Source organism: Orbicella franksi, chromosome 10 (assembly GCF_964199315.1).
Source record: "Orbicella franksi chromosome 10, jaOrbFran1.1, whole genome shotgun sequence".
NCBI lineage: Eukaryota > Metazoa > Cnidaria > Anthozoa > Scleractinia > Merulinidae > Orbicella > Orbicella franksi.
In genome coordinates, this window is record NC_138154.1 from 20,743,707 (window position 1) to 20,759,827 (window position 16,121).

At 40.6% G+C, this 16,121-nt stretch overlaps 1 protein-coding gene across 4 annotated transcripts; it reads left to right on the plus strand.

Annotated features, from left to right (window-relative positions):
- The first annotated feature begins 4,143 nt into the window (after positions 1-4,143).
- LOC145500555 (uncharacterized) lies at positions 4,144-10,687 on the plus strand. Of its 4 annotated transcripts, XM_081480078.1 has the most exons (4): positions 4,144-4,889; positions 5,326-7,965; positions 8,239-9,124; positions 9,390-10,687. In XM_081480078.1, the coding sequence occupies exons 3-4, from the start codon at positions 9,021-9,023 to the stop codon at positions 9,631-9,633; spliced, it is 348 nt and encodes a 115-aa protein (XP_081336204.1). In that variant the 5' UTR covers positions 4,144-4,889; positions 5,326-7,965; positions 8,239-9,020; the 3' UTR covers positions 9,634-10,687. The 4 variants fall into 4 exon arrangements, 3 of the variants coding, with proteins under 3 accessions (XP_081336204.1, XP_081336203.1, XP_081336205.1); XR_014051112.1 differs by lacking the exon at positions 9,390-10,687 and having other exon boundaries at positions 4,144-7,965; positions 8,239-8,347; positions 9,048-9,082; XM_081480077.1 differs by having other exon boundaries at positions 4,144-7,965.
- Positions 10,688-16,121: the final 5,434 nt, after the last annotated feature.

The following is a 16,121-nucleotide window of genomic DNA, read 5'->3' on the forward strand; positions in this document are numbered from 1 at the left end:
GTAGGGAAGGCTGCCACAAGACGCAAGTAAGTAAGAAAACTTTTGGATCGAACTGCGTTATCCTACCCGATATCCACTGCGTTTGGGAGTGTGTTTTTATTTCGACAATCTGCTCGCAGGTGACCAAAATTTTAATTTTAGTTGGTGGACTTTCGATCGCCGAGAGAACACAACTTAGCTTGTACTGCGCTTTGAAGATCATGATGAAACTCATGTTTGAAAGTCTCTCGCACCACTGCTACACTCTTCCAAAGTTTGCTTTCGTTTTTGCCGTGCAACTTAATCATTCATGTCTAACCTCATTTGCAACGCTCCTAGTTTGGCGCCGAAACTTCGGGTGGCGACAAGTTTTTTCGTTCGCATAGCATCTGTAAGTGTTCTTTTCGAACTCAGTCAATTTTTTTTTGCCATTGAAGTGACTCTGACAAGCATTGAATGCTCTCATGAAAGAATGATTAGATTATCTAGAAGACTTCAATACTCAACACACCAAAAATAATGTTTAAACACAATACACTGGGACTCAATAGCCTGCAGTTGTTATATGTTATGATAGTGGAACATGAAACGGAGTGTGGCACGAGGTAAGCTGCTTCGGTTTTTAGGAGGCTGCAAGTGTCTTTGTCATCATTGGACGAGAAAAAGGAATCACCGTGGCCATTATAACTTCAGTGTAAATATGAAGGTGCGTTAAAAAGCTTGTTAAAAACATTCATTACTTATTTAAAATTTATTCCATTGAAGTTTAAAATGCGAACTCCCTGGGCGATAAGGAGTTACGCCACAAAACACAGGAACGGACGTTCTCTGCTTTAAAGACAACCGAATTTGATTTCATTATTTTAGTCGTTGTTTAATGAAGCTCTATGGGTTCTGTTGAGTTAAACGTTTTGCGAAAAAAAGTCGCAGCTTAGATATGAAAATACAATGGCAAATCACAATATCGTGTTAATTTTTATAGCAGCCAGAAGAATTAATCTCTATTGTCAGATTCTATGCTTGAGACTCATTTTGTCGGAGCGATGTATAGCTGTTTCATGCTATTCTTCGAGTTCAGTTTTAACCTACATGAAAGATTTGTTAAGAATGATCACTGGGTTCACACTTCTATGCCAATGAACACGCTGAATATGTTGATCTGCGGGTGATTAGAACACCAAAACTTTAATTTAACCACTAGGCGAAAGAGCTTCTGCGAGGATGTCGCCTTTTTCGTTTCAAGTTCATTAACTGTGACACTCTATGCTTGCCCTGGCGTCTATTCGTTTGGCAGTCGTTCTTTTCTTTCTTCACTTCTTCTTCCTTAGTTTCGTTCACTCGTTCGCTTCTTTGATGTCTAGTTTATTCCCTCCAAACCCTTGTTCCCGTTTTTCCTTACTCTCGACCAGTTCGTTCTTTATTTTCTCCCCCGTTTATGTCCCTCCTTCCTTGGTTTGTTTCTAACCATAAGTATCCTTTGTTTGTTCCTTCGGTTTTTCCTTCTTCGGGCGGGTTTCAATGCATGTTTAAGAGCAAGTTATCCGAGGTCTGAACTAACTTAAACTTATCTGAGACACCACTCAACCTTAAAAACAATACCCCTCCCTTAAAAACAATGCCCCTAATGGAAAAAAAAAAAAAGAAAAGAAAAAAAAAAAAGAAAACAGTTTTAGATCAAATTGAGCTGACTCATTCGATTACATTAATCGTTTTGTATGTACAACTCCGATTGAAAACAAAAAAATTGAATGGATTTTTCTCAGTCTTGACTATCATGATAACTTGTATAAAATTGCCTAAATAATCTTCACCCCACCCCGAATAATTGCAACCCTTTCAAAGAGTTTGTTAGACTTTTATTTACAAATGCAAATAAGATTTTCTTCCATTCCAAAGTCTGTTCTTATTTTTATATTTGCCTCTCGTTTCTATAGAGTGTTTTGCCCACAACATCGTACATAACAAGTTTACGGTGTTGCTAACGTACATGGGTGTCAAATTCTTTGCCCTCAAAGTTCTCACGCGCAGAGTTTGCCGTTCCACAATATGTTCCTTCGGCATAAATCCCCACCCACACGGTGAACTCACGTCATTGGGAAACTAACTGACGAATATCGTGATCTTAAAAGACGTAAGCGAAGGCAAAAGTCGTTGCTCTCCAGTTTATTATATATATATGTATTGAGGTTTTAGGCAAAAATGTTGCCTCTGGACACAGCTAACAGCTTGCTAGCGATGGCCAACCTCGTAGGAACGGTGAACTATTAAAAGATAACTGATAGAGTCTGTTATAAAACAGAGGCGGAAAAATCACTCCTCACCTCTGGTAATTTCGATCAGCTGAAAAGCTGTGCTTCAGAAGAGCAACCACTTTGAATTTCTTAAGCTATGTTTGCTGTTAATTTTGTGTTCATCTTTCCAAAACATGTTTCAGTTGAGTTTCAAGGACTGAACGACCAAAACCACTGATTTGCTCTGCTATAAAACCAGTTTGTCTACTTGAATTCATGCCCCTTAGCAATGCACTGTTTTTTTAATATTAAATTTATATTGGGAGAAAGTTAATACATAGGGAAACCTTTCAGAGAACTTTTTTATATACATATCAACAAGGGCTTTATTCAGCTTACTCAACCAAATCAATTGCTATTCTCTGATTTAGCTTACAAGGATTGAAAGGAATTTGTTTCGACTCGACAAAAAAAATAAAAACGGAACATTTTCCTAGCTCCTGACGTTATTTGGGTGTCTGTCAGCTTCATTTCACCTGCAACCTACAGGCGAAGCTAATACCCAATCACTTATAAAGGTGATATGTATCTGCCATCGGCAAGACCGCGAACATCGTGCTTTACCCCGGCTGAAATAATGACAATCCAGCAAGTTTAGCCACACCTGTAAAATGATAGTGTTTCTGAAAAGAGGTTCGGCAAAATAACTGAACATAAATAGAATTAGTGCACGGCAGTTGGTGCATAGAGAGGTTCATAAGTCGCCATGTTGTATTCCTTTCTTGTTTTAACTCGATTTGCATTGTTTCAGACAAACCAAATTGATGCGTTAAATGACTTTTACACGGTTTGAAACAAACCGTAACAAATTCGCGTGCCAAAGATGTGTCCTTATGAAACAAAACATTAAGTGATATGAAACAAGAAAAAAAAAAAAAAAATACAGAGAGAAAACCAGGTGGGATTAACACCAGATAGCGAGCAATTCTTGCTAGAGCCGTAATTTACAGAAGAGAAAGCAAGGCCGCACGCTCTTTTTTTTGTTTTTTTTTTCTTTTCGCTGCTTTGTGGCTTTCGTTTGCAAACCCGTGTGTACAGAAGTTTCTTCTTCCAGTCTAAATAAACACTGAAATGTTGTTATTAGCGAGCCAAGCGAGTAAAATTCGTATCAATTGGTGAATGTAAATTTGGATCCAAGTTATTTTGGTACGAGATATTGCACAATACGTACTGAGGAATTAAATCTACTTCCTCCCTAATGGTGCATTTCTCCTGAAAATGGCGGGAAATTGCCTGCAGATTCACATGAGGATTTCGAAACACCGGCACTGTAAAGCAAAATGCTTACTGAGAAATTTCAAGAAAGAATTGACCGTTTTACAGGCCTAAAATAAACTGAAATTACTAATCGTGTATTGTAAAAAAAAAAAAAACGTGCTAATAGATAACTGCGTCGACAAATGCCCTCTGATACAGCGCAATTTTAACTTATCCTGAAATACAGGTACATTAGGCAGCTTGAGGTCTATTTTTAGCGTTGCCCGCCACTAATGAATAATTCAGTCATTTTCTTTATTTGTAAGCGAGTTGCGTGGGTGGAAAAACCTACGAAAATCGAGCAATAAAATTGAAGCAGTCTACGAAGGGAATTCTATATTATAAATGCTCCCTTAAAATGCAGCTGTTTGAACGGAGACAATATAGATTTCAGCAAATACGGCGCATTTTCTTCCATTATCAATAGAAAATCAACCACTTTTATTTTTGGAAGCTAAAAATAGCGTTTAGCTTTTTCGTTGTGTCATGCATAATGAGTTAGTTTTCGTGGGCCGCTAACGGAAAATGTTTCATTTTCTACTCTATTCGCTGGCTTAATGCTCTCAATGAAACAGCAATAAATGGGTAATCTATCGATACACTCCTGTTTCGTTTTTCACGTGCAAGGAAAAAGGCTAAATTCGACGCGATAAATTTACAATTGCCCCCAAAGAGATGATGCAATACTGAAATTGCGATCGGGCATTGTCAGACGTTTGTTTGGACGGATTTTTTTTCCGTTCATGCTGAAAGCGAAATCTTCCACAACAGACTTATATTTATGTCTGACAGTTGAATATTCTGGGGAATTATACGAAAAGATAAAGTTCGACTTCGTAGTCATTTTAATTTCAAGCGCCGACCAATAGAAAGCCAGATATGATCAGTCTTGCTCAGCACCACCCACGCACTTTACTGTTAAGAAGCGAAAAATTAGCATCTTAGCTGTTTTTTTTTTTATCGCTAGACACGCGGTAAATATATCTCAACGAACTCCCTCGCTTTTTTACGGAGTTCAAATCTCATTTTCAAGAGTAATTCCCGCTAAAGTGGGAGCCCTCTACGACCTCCAGGGAAGTGAATTTCTGGCGATGCCACAATAGTGGCGGAGCGAGCACGGCTTTGCTACGATTCCACCGTGAATCGACACAGCGTCAGAGAACGTAGTATCCTTGCATAAAACTCTCCTGAACATCGGCGTTATACATTAACTTGAAGAATCCTGCCAGTGGTTTCAACGCCAAGGCAATTCTACAGCATCTGTGTGTACTTGAAGCAAAAAAAAGCTTCAGGGACAACCTGCTATAGACATAAAGCTGTCACAGATACCCTGAATGAAGTCTTTACGCAAGCTATCCTAGCGTAAGTTGGGAAGAGTCAAACTGTTTTATTATTTGATATCACGATAGAAAACTTTTAAACAGGTTCCCTGGTTTACCACATGTGTTAACTAAGGAACTGCAGAAGAATCGATTTGCTGCAGCAGAAAACAACAACAACAACAACAAAAATCATGAAGTCTTGACCGGGTGTCGTGAAACCGAGGTTGCACTTAGCTTCTTGTAGTATGCGACCATGACGATTTTTTTAAATATTTATTTTCTTGCTCGGTGTGGTAAAACTACGAGTCACAGGCATAAATCAAGTTATATCAAGGCATATAAATTTTATATAGGTACTATGTGAAAAGCTTTAGTTGTAATCCAGCTTGGAGTCATGTCTTCGTAGCAAACTGTAGCGTACGCTTCCTCTGAACTGTATGCTTCGAGGTGGAGATAATGTTCTGATGTTACTGCAGAACGTCTTGTAATCCTGGGGGAGAACAAAGCCTTGAAAGAAATTGAACGAGTTCGAGCCTTATGGATCGAGAAGGAACATCTGGATATAAAACTGAAGAGGATCTGCGACGAGGATTAACTTTGAAGGGAACATTTAGGTAAGTTTGATTTTACAGTAGCAAGCTTATTTGGGATAAAATCTAGCTGAGCATGCTTTAAAACTTAGGGAAATCTCTTACAACGAATGATTTAGGGATACCAAGCGCTGAGCAAAATAATTCACCACAGAGAAAGCTACATCGCAGGTGAAACAGTGATTTTTCCATTTTCACAATTGCGTTTGAAGTCTTTTATTGACTAGATAATGGCTGACTTTTCAGTAGTGCTTTCGCGACTTGGAACAAAATCGAGAAATCTCAATCTGTGGGAAAATCCCACCAATCGGAAATACAATGGGAAATATACAGAGTTTCTTAGCTCACAAGAACTGACTGACTGCCGGGTCAAAACGTAGTCAAACACAAGACCTTAAGCGCCGGATACTTCTGAGGGTGATGATGTCCGCCTTTGAACAATAGTCCGAACTGATACTCGACAAGGTAAAATTTCCGGCCAATTCGAGGCTCCCAACACTTCTCTCAGATTTCAGCTACACTGTAGAAAAACATTAATACAATTCAGTGTGTAAAGTCCCACTAAATACGTCAAGGACAAGTCAATTTGCAGCCAGTTTCCCGCGAGTGCTTCACCGAAGTTTGCTCGACTCCGCTGATTCACGTTCGAATACGTTCAACCATGACTCAGTGAAGATTTACTCAACTGACACTGAATTCAAGGTTGTAAGGAGACGATAAAAGGTTGTAAATTATTCGAAAAAAGCACGGTCCTGCCATATATCAACTGGGTTTGTTTTTACAATAGCTTAAAACCATAGCCGAGCCTTGTGGCGCCAAGTCAGCTTCGAAAGAGTTCTCTGCTGTTTCAGTCGAGCGTATTCAGCTTGAATTTTATTTCGCGGGTATGACTATTGGGAATTGTTTTCGGTTCTACGTTTTACAGTAGAACGATGTGCAATACGTTTTATTGATTCAATAAATAGATTACCAATGTTATAAATTGAAGCGAAAGGGTAGACGAAAATTGATCTACATTGCTCTAAAAGCGACGGGGAGAGCACACGAGCAGTTCTCGGCTGGGTATGGTTCAATATGGCCACTGCTGAATTCACTTCAGTTATCAACATCGTACGTTGTTGTCGGTTTGATTTAAATGTTATCGAATTTAGCTCGTATGATTCAGACGGCTTATTAAAACTCAATACAAACGATGCTGACTGCTCTTATTTTAGTCAGTAATTTCATACAAATTATACAAAAAAAACTACATTTAAAAATTCGCGCTGGAACTGAATGCCCTCAACCATAAGCGTGGCAACCTTTCGCCATCGATATGTACCTATGTAAAAGTCCAAAAACTTCAAGCAATGAAGTTCCCGTTGCATTGGCGTTTTTCGGCGAAGGACTAAATTGGTCTATTTTAAACATAAGTTCAGTCAGAGAATAATGGTAAATATAAGCAAAGGATGAAGATAAAAAGGTGCTATTGATCTACTGAAGAACGAAGAACCAGGAAGGTACTGCGAAAACAAATGCTAAGCAACACGGAGACCCTTCTTGTATAACATCAACGACTCTGTTGCCGGGGTTCGACCCGATTTTAAAATCGAATTTAACTTGGGTGATTCATTTATAAAAATACTCGAGATTAATAAAACTTCTACTACTCATGCAGCAAAACATGAAACTCAGATGAACGGAGCCACTATCTAAAAGATGGCTTTGGATGCATGAAGTTCGTCATTGAGGTAAGGTAATGTAATGTAAGGTGAGGTAATTCTCTATTTCAAGTGACAAACTCTGCTTAGGAGAAAGCTCACTATTGTAATAACATAGATATACATGCACACGTGAAAGATGGCTTTAGATGCATTTCGTTATTAAGGTAGGGTAATGTAATGTAAGATAAGGTAATTCTTTATTTCAAGTGACAAACTCTACCGGCTTAGCAGAAAGCTCACTACTGAGGAATGTCGATGTTAATGACGTTTCCCCTGTAAATGGCCTTTTTTACAATAAATCGAATAAATGGAACCACTCTATGTTACAAATAGCTGTAACATCCATTGTTGTTTTCTTGGTTAAATATTTAGCCTTGGTGTGTGTGACCTTTCGAGTTTGAGTTTAGACAAACATAGGCCTTGGGAGCTTCTTTGTCCTTTACTCGCTTAAGAATTTAGTTCTTAAAGGCTTGCTATAACGATTTAAACTACAGTTAGCGCTCTGGAAATATGCCTTGGAAACTAAGCTACATACATTTGTGCACCAAAGGGGTAAGCATGAAATAATTTGCCATCTGCAAGCTAAAGTTCTGTAACATGTAAAGGAGGTAGGCGATCGAAGCTCTAAGAACTCTAAATGGATATTGCGGAATCACCCCACCTTTTCCGGTTTCAACGCCGTTGTTTTGCTATACTCCTTTTCTGTTTCATAATTAAATTTTTTCACGTCTACAGGCCACCAAAAAGTAAGAATAATACGAAATGCAAGTGAACTTGGAGCAAATGTAATGTGCTCTTTCAACTGCTGCCTGATAACTTGTTGGTAAGTATGAAAGAAAAAATAGCTATGCTTATTTTCCTTTCTATTTCTCAACCTTGTAGTCAGCTAGTCCCTAGATCTAAATATCTGTTCTCAGTATTGAATGCCCTCCATTTATCTTATGCTGGTTTTGAAAATTTGATGGCAAATCAAGACATTACCTCAAGGCCTCACGATATCACCTCAAGGTTTCTGACTTTGTAATTGCATTAACAAGAAGCCATTTTCAAGCCTGACCACTCGTTTATTCTCATTTGAGTCTTATTCTTCCAATAGCTTGTTTGCCTGACCGGCCATGAGATAAGGTTAGCAAATAAACAGCCAAGGGTCAGAACAACGGGCGTGGACAAGGGAGCTTTGCTGCAGTGGAACTTAAAACGACAAGGTGACATGCTTGATAATTCCAGTACATTTCTTCCACAATCATTTTGAATTCATTTAGATACAGCCGTTTCCCTCTTTCGCTCTCATTCTTCATGCCGCCTAAAACTTCAAGCTTTCAGGCGAACTTTACAAAAGGAATTCGCCGAAGGAGGTCACTTTTAGTTAGGAGTGTCACCTTTCAAAGGTCTGACAAGTGAATATTATAAGGTTCTTAAACAGACACTAATAAAAGGTTTTTATGAAACGTTTAATTAATGTAAGTAAAGCTAACGTCTAAACACGAGCCAAGTGGCCCATCAGGCCGGAGCTTATCCCGGTTTCTGTAGCATGAAGCGACTAGGAGTATTTCTACTCCCCCCTGGATGGGATGCTAGTCCATCGCAGGGTTACTTCAGCATTAAGCTAAGTTCGCCGGTACCCATTCATACACCTGGGTGAAGAGAGGCACTGTGGGAGTAAAGCGTCTTACCCAAGAACACAAAGCAATGTGCCCGGCCAGGGCTTGAACTCGGAATGCACGGTCCGGAGTCGAGCGCACTAACCATGAGTGCATAGTTTTCCTATAGTTATGTCTGTTAATTATTTATTTTCTGTATTTAAATATTGATGCGAAAAACCCTTATCAGTAGTGCTCAATAAAGTGTATGTAATATTATGGAGTGAAAATTATCTACATGAATTTTTTGTCTTTTCATTTGCAGCGAAAGCTAGTCACTTTGGAACTACGACAGAAAATCTTTTCCCAGCTCTTGAGAAGTGGTTCATTCTGGGAATCAAGGTGATTCAAACTCCGAAAGTGTTGTGATTTGCTAAAAAACTTGACAGAAGCTATCTTTAAAACAGTTTAAGACTGCAGTTTGTATTAGTCACATTTGTAGATATCTTTGTCTTCTCAGTTTTGTATTTTCTGTTAGTCTGTGTCCCCTTATTAGTATGGGTTTCTGCCCGGCTGTATGGTTTGACACTGGTATTTATTACCATTCTTTACGGCATATTTATCCAGCAAGAGATTTGACAAACGATCTGTTTTTCAATATTTTCAGAAGTTTGCTTGGACAGAGTTTGGAGCTTGTACTGCACTCAGGGTCATGTGATGGAAGTCTTCAATCACTCTCTTTAAGCAGTGTGATTGGAGACTTTTATCGTGATCTGAGAGCCTTTTTACACAGCTTGGAAAGATCATTCGTCAAGGAAGAGCCTAGTTTTAAAGTTCAAACACACGATGAATCAAACAACCAACCAACCAACCAACCAGCGAAACGGTTAATTACTCAGTTAGCCATTTGAGTCAGCTGGTCAGTCAAGCAGTCAGTTAGTCAGTCAGTCAGCCAGCCAGTCAGTCAGTTAGTCAGTCAGTCAGTCAGTCAGTCAGTCAGTCAGTCAGTCGGTCCGTCAGTCAGTCAGTCTGTCAGTCAGTCAGTCAGTCAGATCGATCGATCAACGCCAGTGAGCATTTCATGTTGAAAAGATGTTTTATTTGAGGAAGCTAAGTGAAACAACAAAGGCAAAAGAAAACTATAAAAAGCTTAGTAAAACCCAATATACAGTAATCTGCAAGCATTGTTGATACGATCGTTCCCCATATTGTGACTCTGTCTATGATGAATTAAGCGTTGCTCTTGCTAAAAAGGTATAAAAAATTAAATGTTCAACTCTGTTCGTGATTAGCAAACAGATTGAGCTCCCCACACTAGAATACAAGAATAAAATATCAATCCATATTTTTGAGGGTATTTTGCAGTTTAGATTCCTTGAATATAGAAATAAGTTTGCCATATTCTAGCTGTGTTCTGTCAAACAAGGTAAACCTGTCCTTAGTTCAGTGGCAGATCTAGGGGAGGGGCCCGCAGGGCCCGGACTCCTCTTACTTTGGGTAAAAAAAAAATCGCAGAAGGAAGAAACGCCGGCAGGGCAAGCAACCCCCTCCCTCTTTAGCTGAAGGTCTGGATCCACCACTGCTTACCGTAGCTTTGGTAAGAGTCTCACTGTCGCGTTTTCCTACTGTATGACCTAAGCCCAACTTGGCACCATTTTTTACCGGGGTCTGTGCATGTGAGTTTGTGTTACAGAACAATATTGGTTCAGCCAAATTTGTTTTCCGGTCAAAGACTGCTTGGCTATCTTAACTTTACTTAGTTCGTATGGTTATTTTATACAAGAAATAGTTTGATATGATTGATATATTTTTGGTGACTAGAGAAGCAAATAAACCATACTGTTGTTGAGGACGATGATGATGATCCTGTTGTTGTCGTCGTCGTCGTCGTCGTCGTCGTCGTTGTTGTTTTTGTTGTTGTTGTTATTGCTGCTCTGCTGCTGCTACTGCTCTTTCGTTCTACACCGTCACCCTACACTCTTAGGCTCTGGAGAAATTTGAAAAGGGAGGTTTCACTCTGAAAACGCATCAAATGCTTTTCGTCCACACTACACCGAAGGAATCTAAAAACGCAACAATCACCGGTCATTTTGGATTTGTGTTTGAGAAAAACTCGGTCAGGGATATCACATGATGACGTCATCGTTTTCGAAAAGCTTCCTTTTTGAAATGTTTTGTCCACACGAAAACGAAAAGCCGGCGTTTTCAAATTCCTCCGGTTTGATGGGCGTTTTCGAAAAGCTCCGTTTTCGTGACGGATTAGTGTGGACGGAAGGCCTAACAGTCGAAATAATGCTACATCTTCAAATTCCTCCAACGTAGAGTGGACGGTGCCTTAACAAGAATCAATCTCAATAGATCGACTCGACAAATCGACGTTAGTTTTCCGTGCGTCTGTCCTGTTACCGGGGGGCTAAGCGCTGGTATAAGGTCTCGGTGGGATTAGCAAGGGTCACCAATGCTCTCCCTGTAAATGCTGAGAAATACCTTTCCGTCTAATATAGGCTCTGCCAGCGAAGTCATATGTCGCACGTCCTCGTTTTCGTAGCCCCTGGTAATGCTAGCAGTAGCCAGCAGCTGAGCGACAGTGGCAAAAGGCGAGTGTTCGGCGCCTTCAAATAACCGGAATCTGTGACTAAGGGAAGGAAAACCCCGACAGAAAAACCCTGGCCCTCCAGGTTGGGGGTTGGGCGTGAGGCCAATCACGTCACCCCATAAAAATATTGTGATTACGGAAACTGGAATCTCGATGTATACAGGCTACAATGGGTGTAGTACAACGACATGCCGGACCCCAGACGATGCCTTTATTAGCTGGGTCGACGGAAGTATGACGACTATGGGTGAAAGCCGAAAGGGGGCCCATTCTCCGAACGGCTCGTTGACAAACCCCAAAACTAAAGTAAAGGTGGGATGTTGGAATGTGAGAACTATGTTCTCGGTAGGAAAAACAGCCCAGATCACAGCTGAGATGACTCGTTATGGCATTGGTTTATTAGGGATAAGTGAATGCAGGTGGTCGGGATTTGGACGTTTGAAAGCACGAACAGGCGAAACCATCATATACTCAGGCAGGGACGACGATGTACATCAGAGTGGGGTCGCAATAATCATGTCAAAGAAAGTCGCCCAATGCTTAGACAGCTGGAGACCGATAAGTGACCGCATCGTAGAAGCTCGCTTCTTCTCACGCTTCATCGAGACAACAGTCATCCAGGTCTATGCCCCAACCAACGAGGCAGATGATGAGGTGAAGGACGACTTCTATGAACAGTTACAAAAGATCGTGGATGAAGTGCCGAGGCACGACATGCTCTTGGTCATAGGCGACTGGAATGCAAAAGTGGGTGAGCAACAACTTGGAGAGGAAGGCATTGTAGGAAAGTTTGGTATGACAGGGGAGAGGAGCGACAACGGGGAGCGTTTTGTGTCTTTCTGTGCACTGAACAATCTAGCTATTGCTTCGACTATGTTCCCGCACAAAGAAATACACAGATACACGTGGACTTCACCAAATGGCCAATATCACAACCAGATCGATCACGTGGCCGTTAGATCCAATTTTAAAAGATCAGTACAGGGTGTAAGGGCGTATAGGGGTGCAGACTGTGCAAGTGACCACAACCTTGTGATTGCTAAGACGCTGCTTAAGCTAAACAGAACAGGCAGGAGAGCAGTACAAGTCAGAAGATACGACACCGGTAAGCTGAATGTTCCTGAAATTAGGAAGCAATTTCAGTTGGAACTAAAGAACAGGTTCACCTGTTTACTGCTAGAAGATGATTGTGACGTAAATACTGGACAGGAAGAGGAGGGCGAAATAGCACGTGAGAACGAAGTAGAGAAAAAGTGGAATAAGATCAAAGACACTTACTGTGAGACGGCCAAGGATGTGCTAGGCTACAGAACAAGGAAAAACAAGAGCTGGATCAGCCCAGAAAGCTGGAAGGGAATTGAAGAAAGGAAACAGCTAAAGCAAAAGTTAGCTGGCACAAGGTCGGAACGTCTTAGGGCAAGACTGCAGCAGGAATACAGGAATAAAGATCTAGAAGTGAAGAAAAGTTTGAGAAAGGATAAGAGAGAGTGGGCTAACAATATAGCACAAGAGGCAGAGGATGCTGCTAAGTGTGGGCAGATGAAAGATGTGTACGATGCTACAAGAAGGCTGTGCTGCGAGCCACCAAAGAAAATTGACATGGTAAGGAACAAGGAAGGCAATTTGTTGACAAAAGAAGAGGAGGTGCAACAAAGATGGAAAGAGCACTTTGCTGAAATACTGAATAGGCCCAACCCAGAACGTGAGGCCGAAGTGATTAGCGACATGGAAGTTATAGAAGAGATACCATCAGGCCCCATAACTAAAGCCGAGATCAGGAGCTCCATCACTAGCATGAAAGCAGGCAAAGCATCTGGCATAGACTGCGTGACAGTTGAACTGCTCAAGGCTGACATTACAACGACAGTCGACATACTTCACGACCTTTTCCGTGAGATATGGGTCAGTGAGATTGTCCCCGCAGATTGGAGGAAGGGTCTCATTGTCAAGATTGCCAAAAAGGGGGACCTCACCAAGTGTGGAAACTGGCGGGGGATTACTCTGATGTCTGTTGCTGCAAAAGTGATGTGCAAGGTATTGATTAGAAGAATATCAGGTGGTGTTGATGCAAAGCTACGGAAGGAGCAAGCTGGTTTCAGGAAAGGAAGGAGTTCGATAGAGCAGATATTCGTTCTCAGGAACATCGTAGAACAAGCAGTGGAATGGAACTCCAGCTTATATGTATGCTTTGTCGACTACGAAAAGGCTTTTGACAGCGTTCACAGGAAAACCTTGTGGAAGATCATGGAGAGTTATGGGATACCGTCGAAGCTTGTCAGAATGGTCAACGTAATGTATGACGATAGCCAATGTGCGGTTGTTGACGGTACAGATCAAACGGACTGGTTTGACGTGAAGTCCGGCGTAAAGCAGGGGTGTAACATGTCAGGGTTTCTGTTCTTACCCGTGATCGACTGGATCATGAGAAGAACAGTAACGGGTGCTAACACTGGCATTAGATGGAAATTGTGGTCCAAGTTAGACGACTTGGACTTTGCTGATGACATTGCTCTTACATCCAGTACGAAATGTCAAATCCAACAGAAAGTGAAAAATCTCAGCACTAACAGCAAGAAAACTGGTTTGAAGATCAACTCCGAAGAGACAAAACTCCTTAGACTGAACACGACCAGCAATGAGAATGTTCAGGTTGACGAACACGATATTGAAGATGTAGAGAGTTTTGTGTACTTGGGTGCACACATCAGCAAGTCAGGTGGCACAGAAGAAGACATCAAAGCAAGGCTAGGGAAAGCAAGGGCTGCATATAGTAAGTTAGATAAGATCTGGAAGAACAGTCAATTTACCTACAAGACTAAGATCAAAATTTTCAAAGCTAATGTCATCTCGGTGTTGCTGTATGGTTGTGAATGCTGGCGAATGACCAAAACAGATGAGAAAAAACTGGATGCGTTCTTACATAAGAACCTTCGTCGGATATTAAAGATCTACTGGCCAATGCGGATAACAAACGAAGAGATTAGAGCAAGAGCAGGAATGGAGACAATAAGCAAGCAAGTGGCAAGGAGGAGATGGACATGGCTGGGTCACGTCCTCAGAATGGATCACCACTCACATCCACGAATTGCTCTCACATGGGTACCTGAAGGCAAACGGAAACGGGGTCGACCGCGCGAGACTTGGAGAAGGACTGTAGAAAGGGAGCTGGAAAAGGAAGGTTTAAGAACATGGGCAGCAGCAGCATCGGCTGCGGAGGATAGAACAGCCTGGAGGCAGAGAGCTTACGGCCCAATTCTCCACTTGGAGAACGGATAAGTGATGATGATGTCCTGTTACCGATCATGAATTTCGTCATAACATTGTCAAAGTAGTTGTGGATCCGCAGACTACTATGACAGTGTTATGACCAAATTTATTATCAATAACTGGACAGACGCATGGAAAGTGACTTCAATTTCTTTTTTTCCAAGAACAAATTGTCAAATTATGCGCTCTCGCTCGTTGACGTAGCGTATAAGTTATAAATTCATGTGTCTGTCTGCTTATTGACAATGAAATTAGCCAATGAGCGCACGAGAATTTCTGCAGTTATCGTAAAAAGATCGATAGATCAATTAATCAGTTACTCAAAAATCGATTCGTCAATCGTCCAATGGGCAGCTTTGTTTAAAAGATATAACTTAATAGTCTAAATCCTTCATCAATTTTGAATAAATCACTCAGTGGTGTCTAAAGTTGCTGATATCACACTTAAAGAGAGATCCGGACTAGATCTTTTTGGCATTATTTCTTCTTGGATTACAGTAGTGTCTACATGAGGCCAACATTTGTTTGTTAGTATAGTTCAGATAAGATGAGATAAAGCCCTGATTTATCGAGGATTAACACACAATAGTGGACTTTCATTAACAAACTTGTGGCCCTCTCTTAGATAAATCCAAAAATACAATACATCATAATACAAATTATTAGAAACTTGATCATTGGATAATGCATGCAATTCGCGAGTTTTCATTGGCTTAGCCATCATGGCTTATGAGCCATTATACCACGCTCTACAAATATGGTAAGCGTGCGCGTGAGTTTTTGGAGGGTTCTTGTTTTTATTTTAGTTTAGTTTTCTATATTTTGGGGGGCGTTTTTAATAAAACAATTATTCCATTCGCGCTTGTTAGATTGAGCTGATTATGGCCAACTTATCTACCATCTCATATCCAACGCGCGCTCGTAGCATAATTGTTGAATAGATAAGTTTGTATGTTGAATATGATTGATATGATGGTCCTGTACATTTTTCTGGCAACTAAAGCACCCGTTTTGTACCTTTGATATAAAAACGAAACATCCGAAACAAGAATGGTTGATAACTATAAATTACTCCGGCTATATAAAAAAAGGCTTTCACTTTCGTGCGAGTATAATGATTTGAAAGCTTGTTTTTTGAAAAAGACTTAGCGTCTGAACAATTTTACGTGCACATAAGAATACTTCATGTGAAAACTTTCCGGACATTACGGTGGCGGTAACTCAAAACTATTTAAAATCGTCAGATATCCAACAAACGTCTGAGAAAATTTTTTTTATTGTACATAATCCTCCGTAACAAACAAGATAGCGACTGGTTCATTTACCCATAATTCTTAGCGTCCGAAAACTACAAAAAAGTTCTAACATCTTCAAACCCTAGGATACACTGTGTCGTCAGCGCGAGAACAAACATTGCAAAACTTTGGCTTTCTGTGTACTTTATGGGCTATGTAAGGTCCGCATGGTATTGTGGTGAAATGTTCAACGGCCATCTTCTTTCCTACGGAGGATTGAACTTTTTAGGTTCGCTTCGGC

Excerpts from the sequence above, each read along its gene's own strand:
- LOC145500555 (XM_081480077.1), top strand. The coding sequence starts at position 9,021 with ATGAATTTTTTGTCTTTTCATTTGCAGCGAAAGCTAGTCACTTTGGAA. Across the intron at positions 9,125-9,389 it reads GGTTCATTCTGGGAATCAAG|AAGTTTGCTTGGACAGAGTT; the intron begins GTGATTCAAACT and ends CAATATTTTCAG.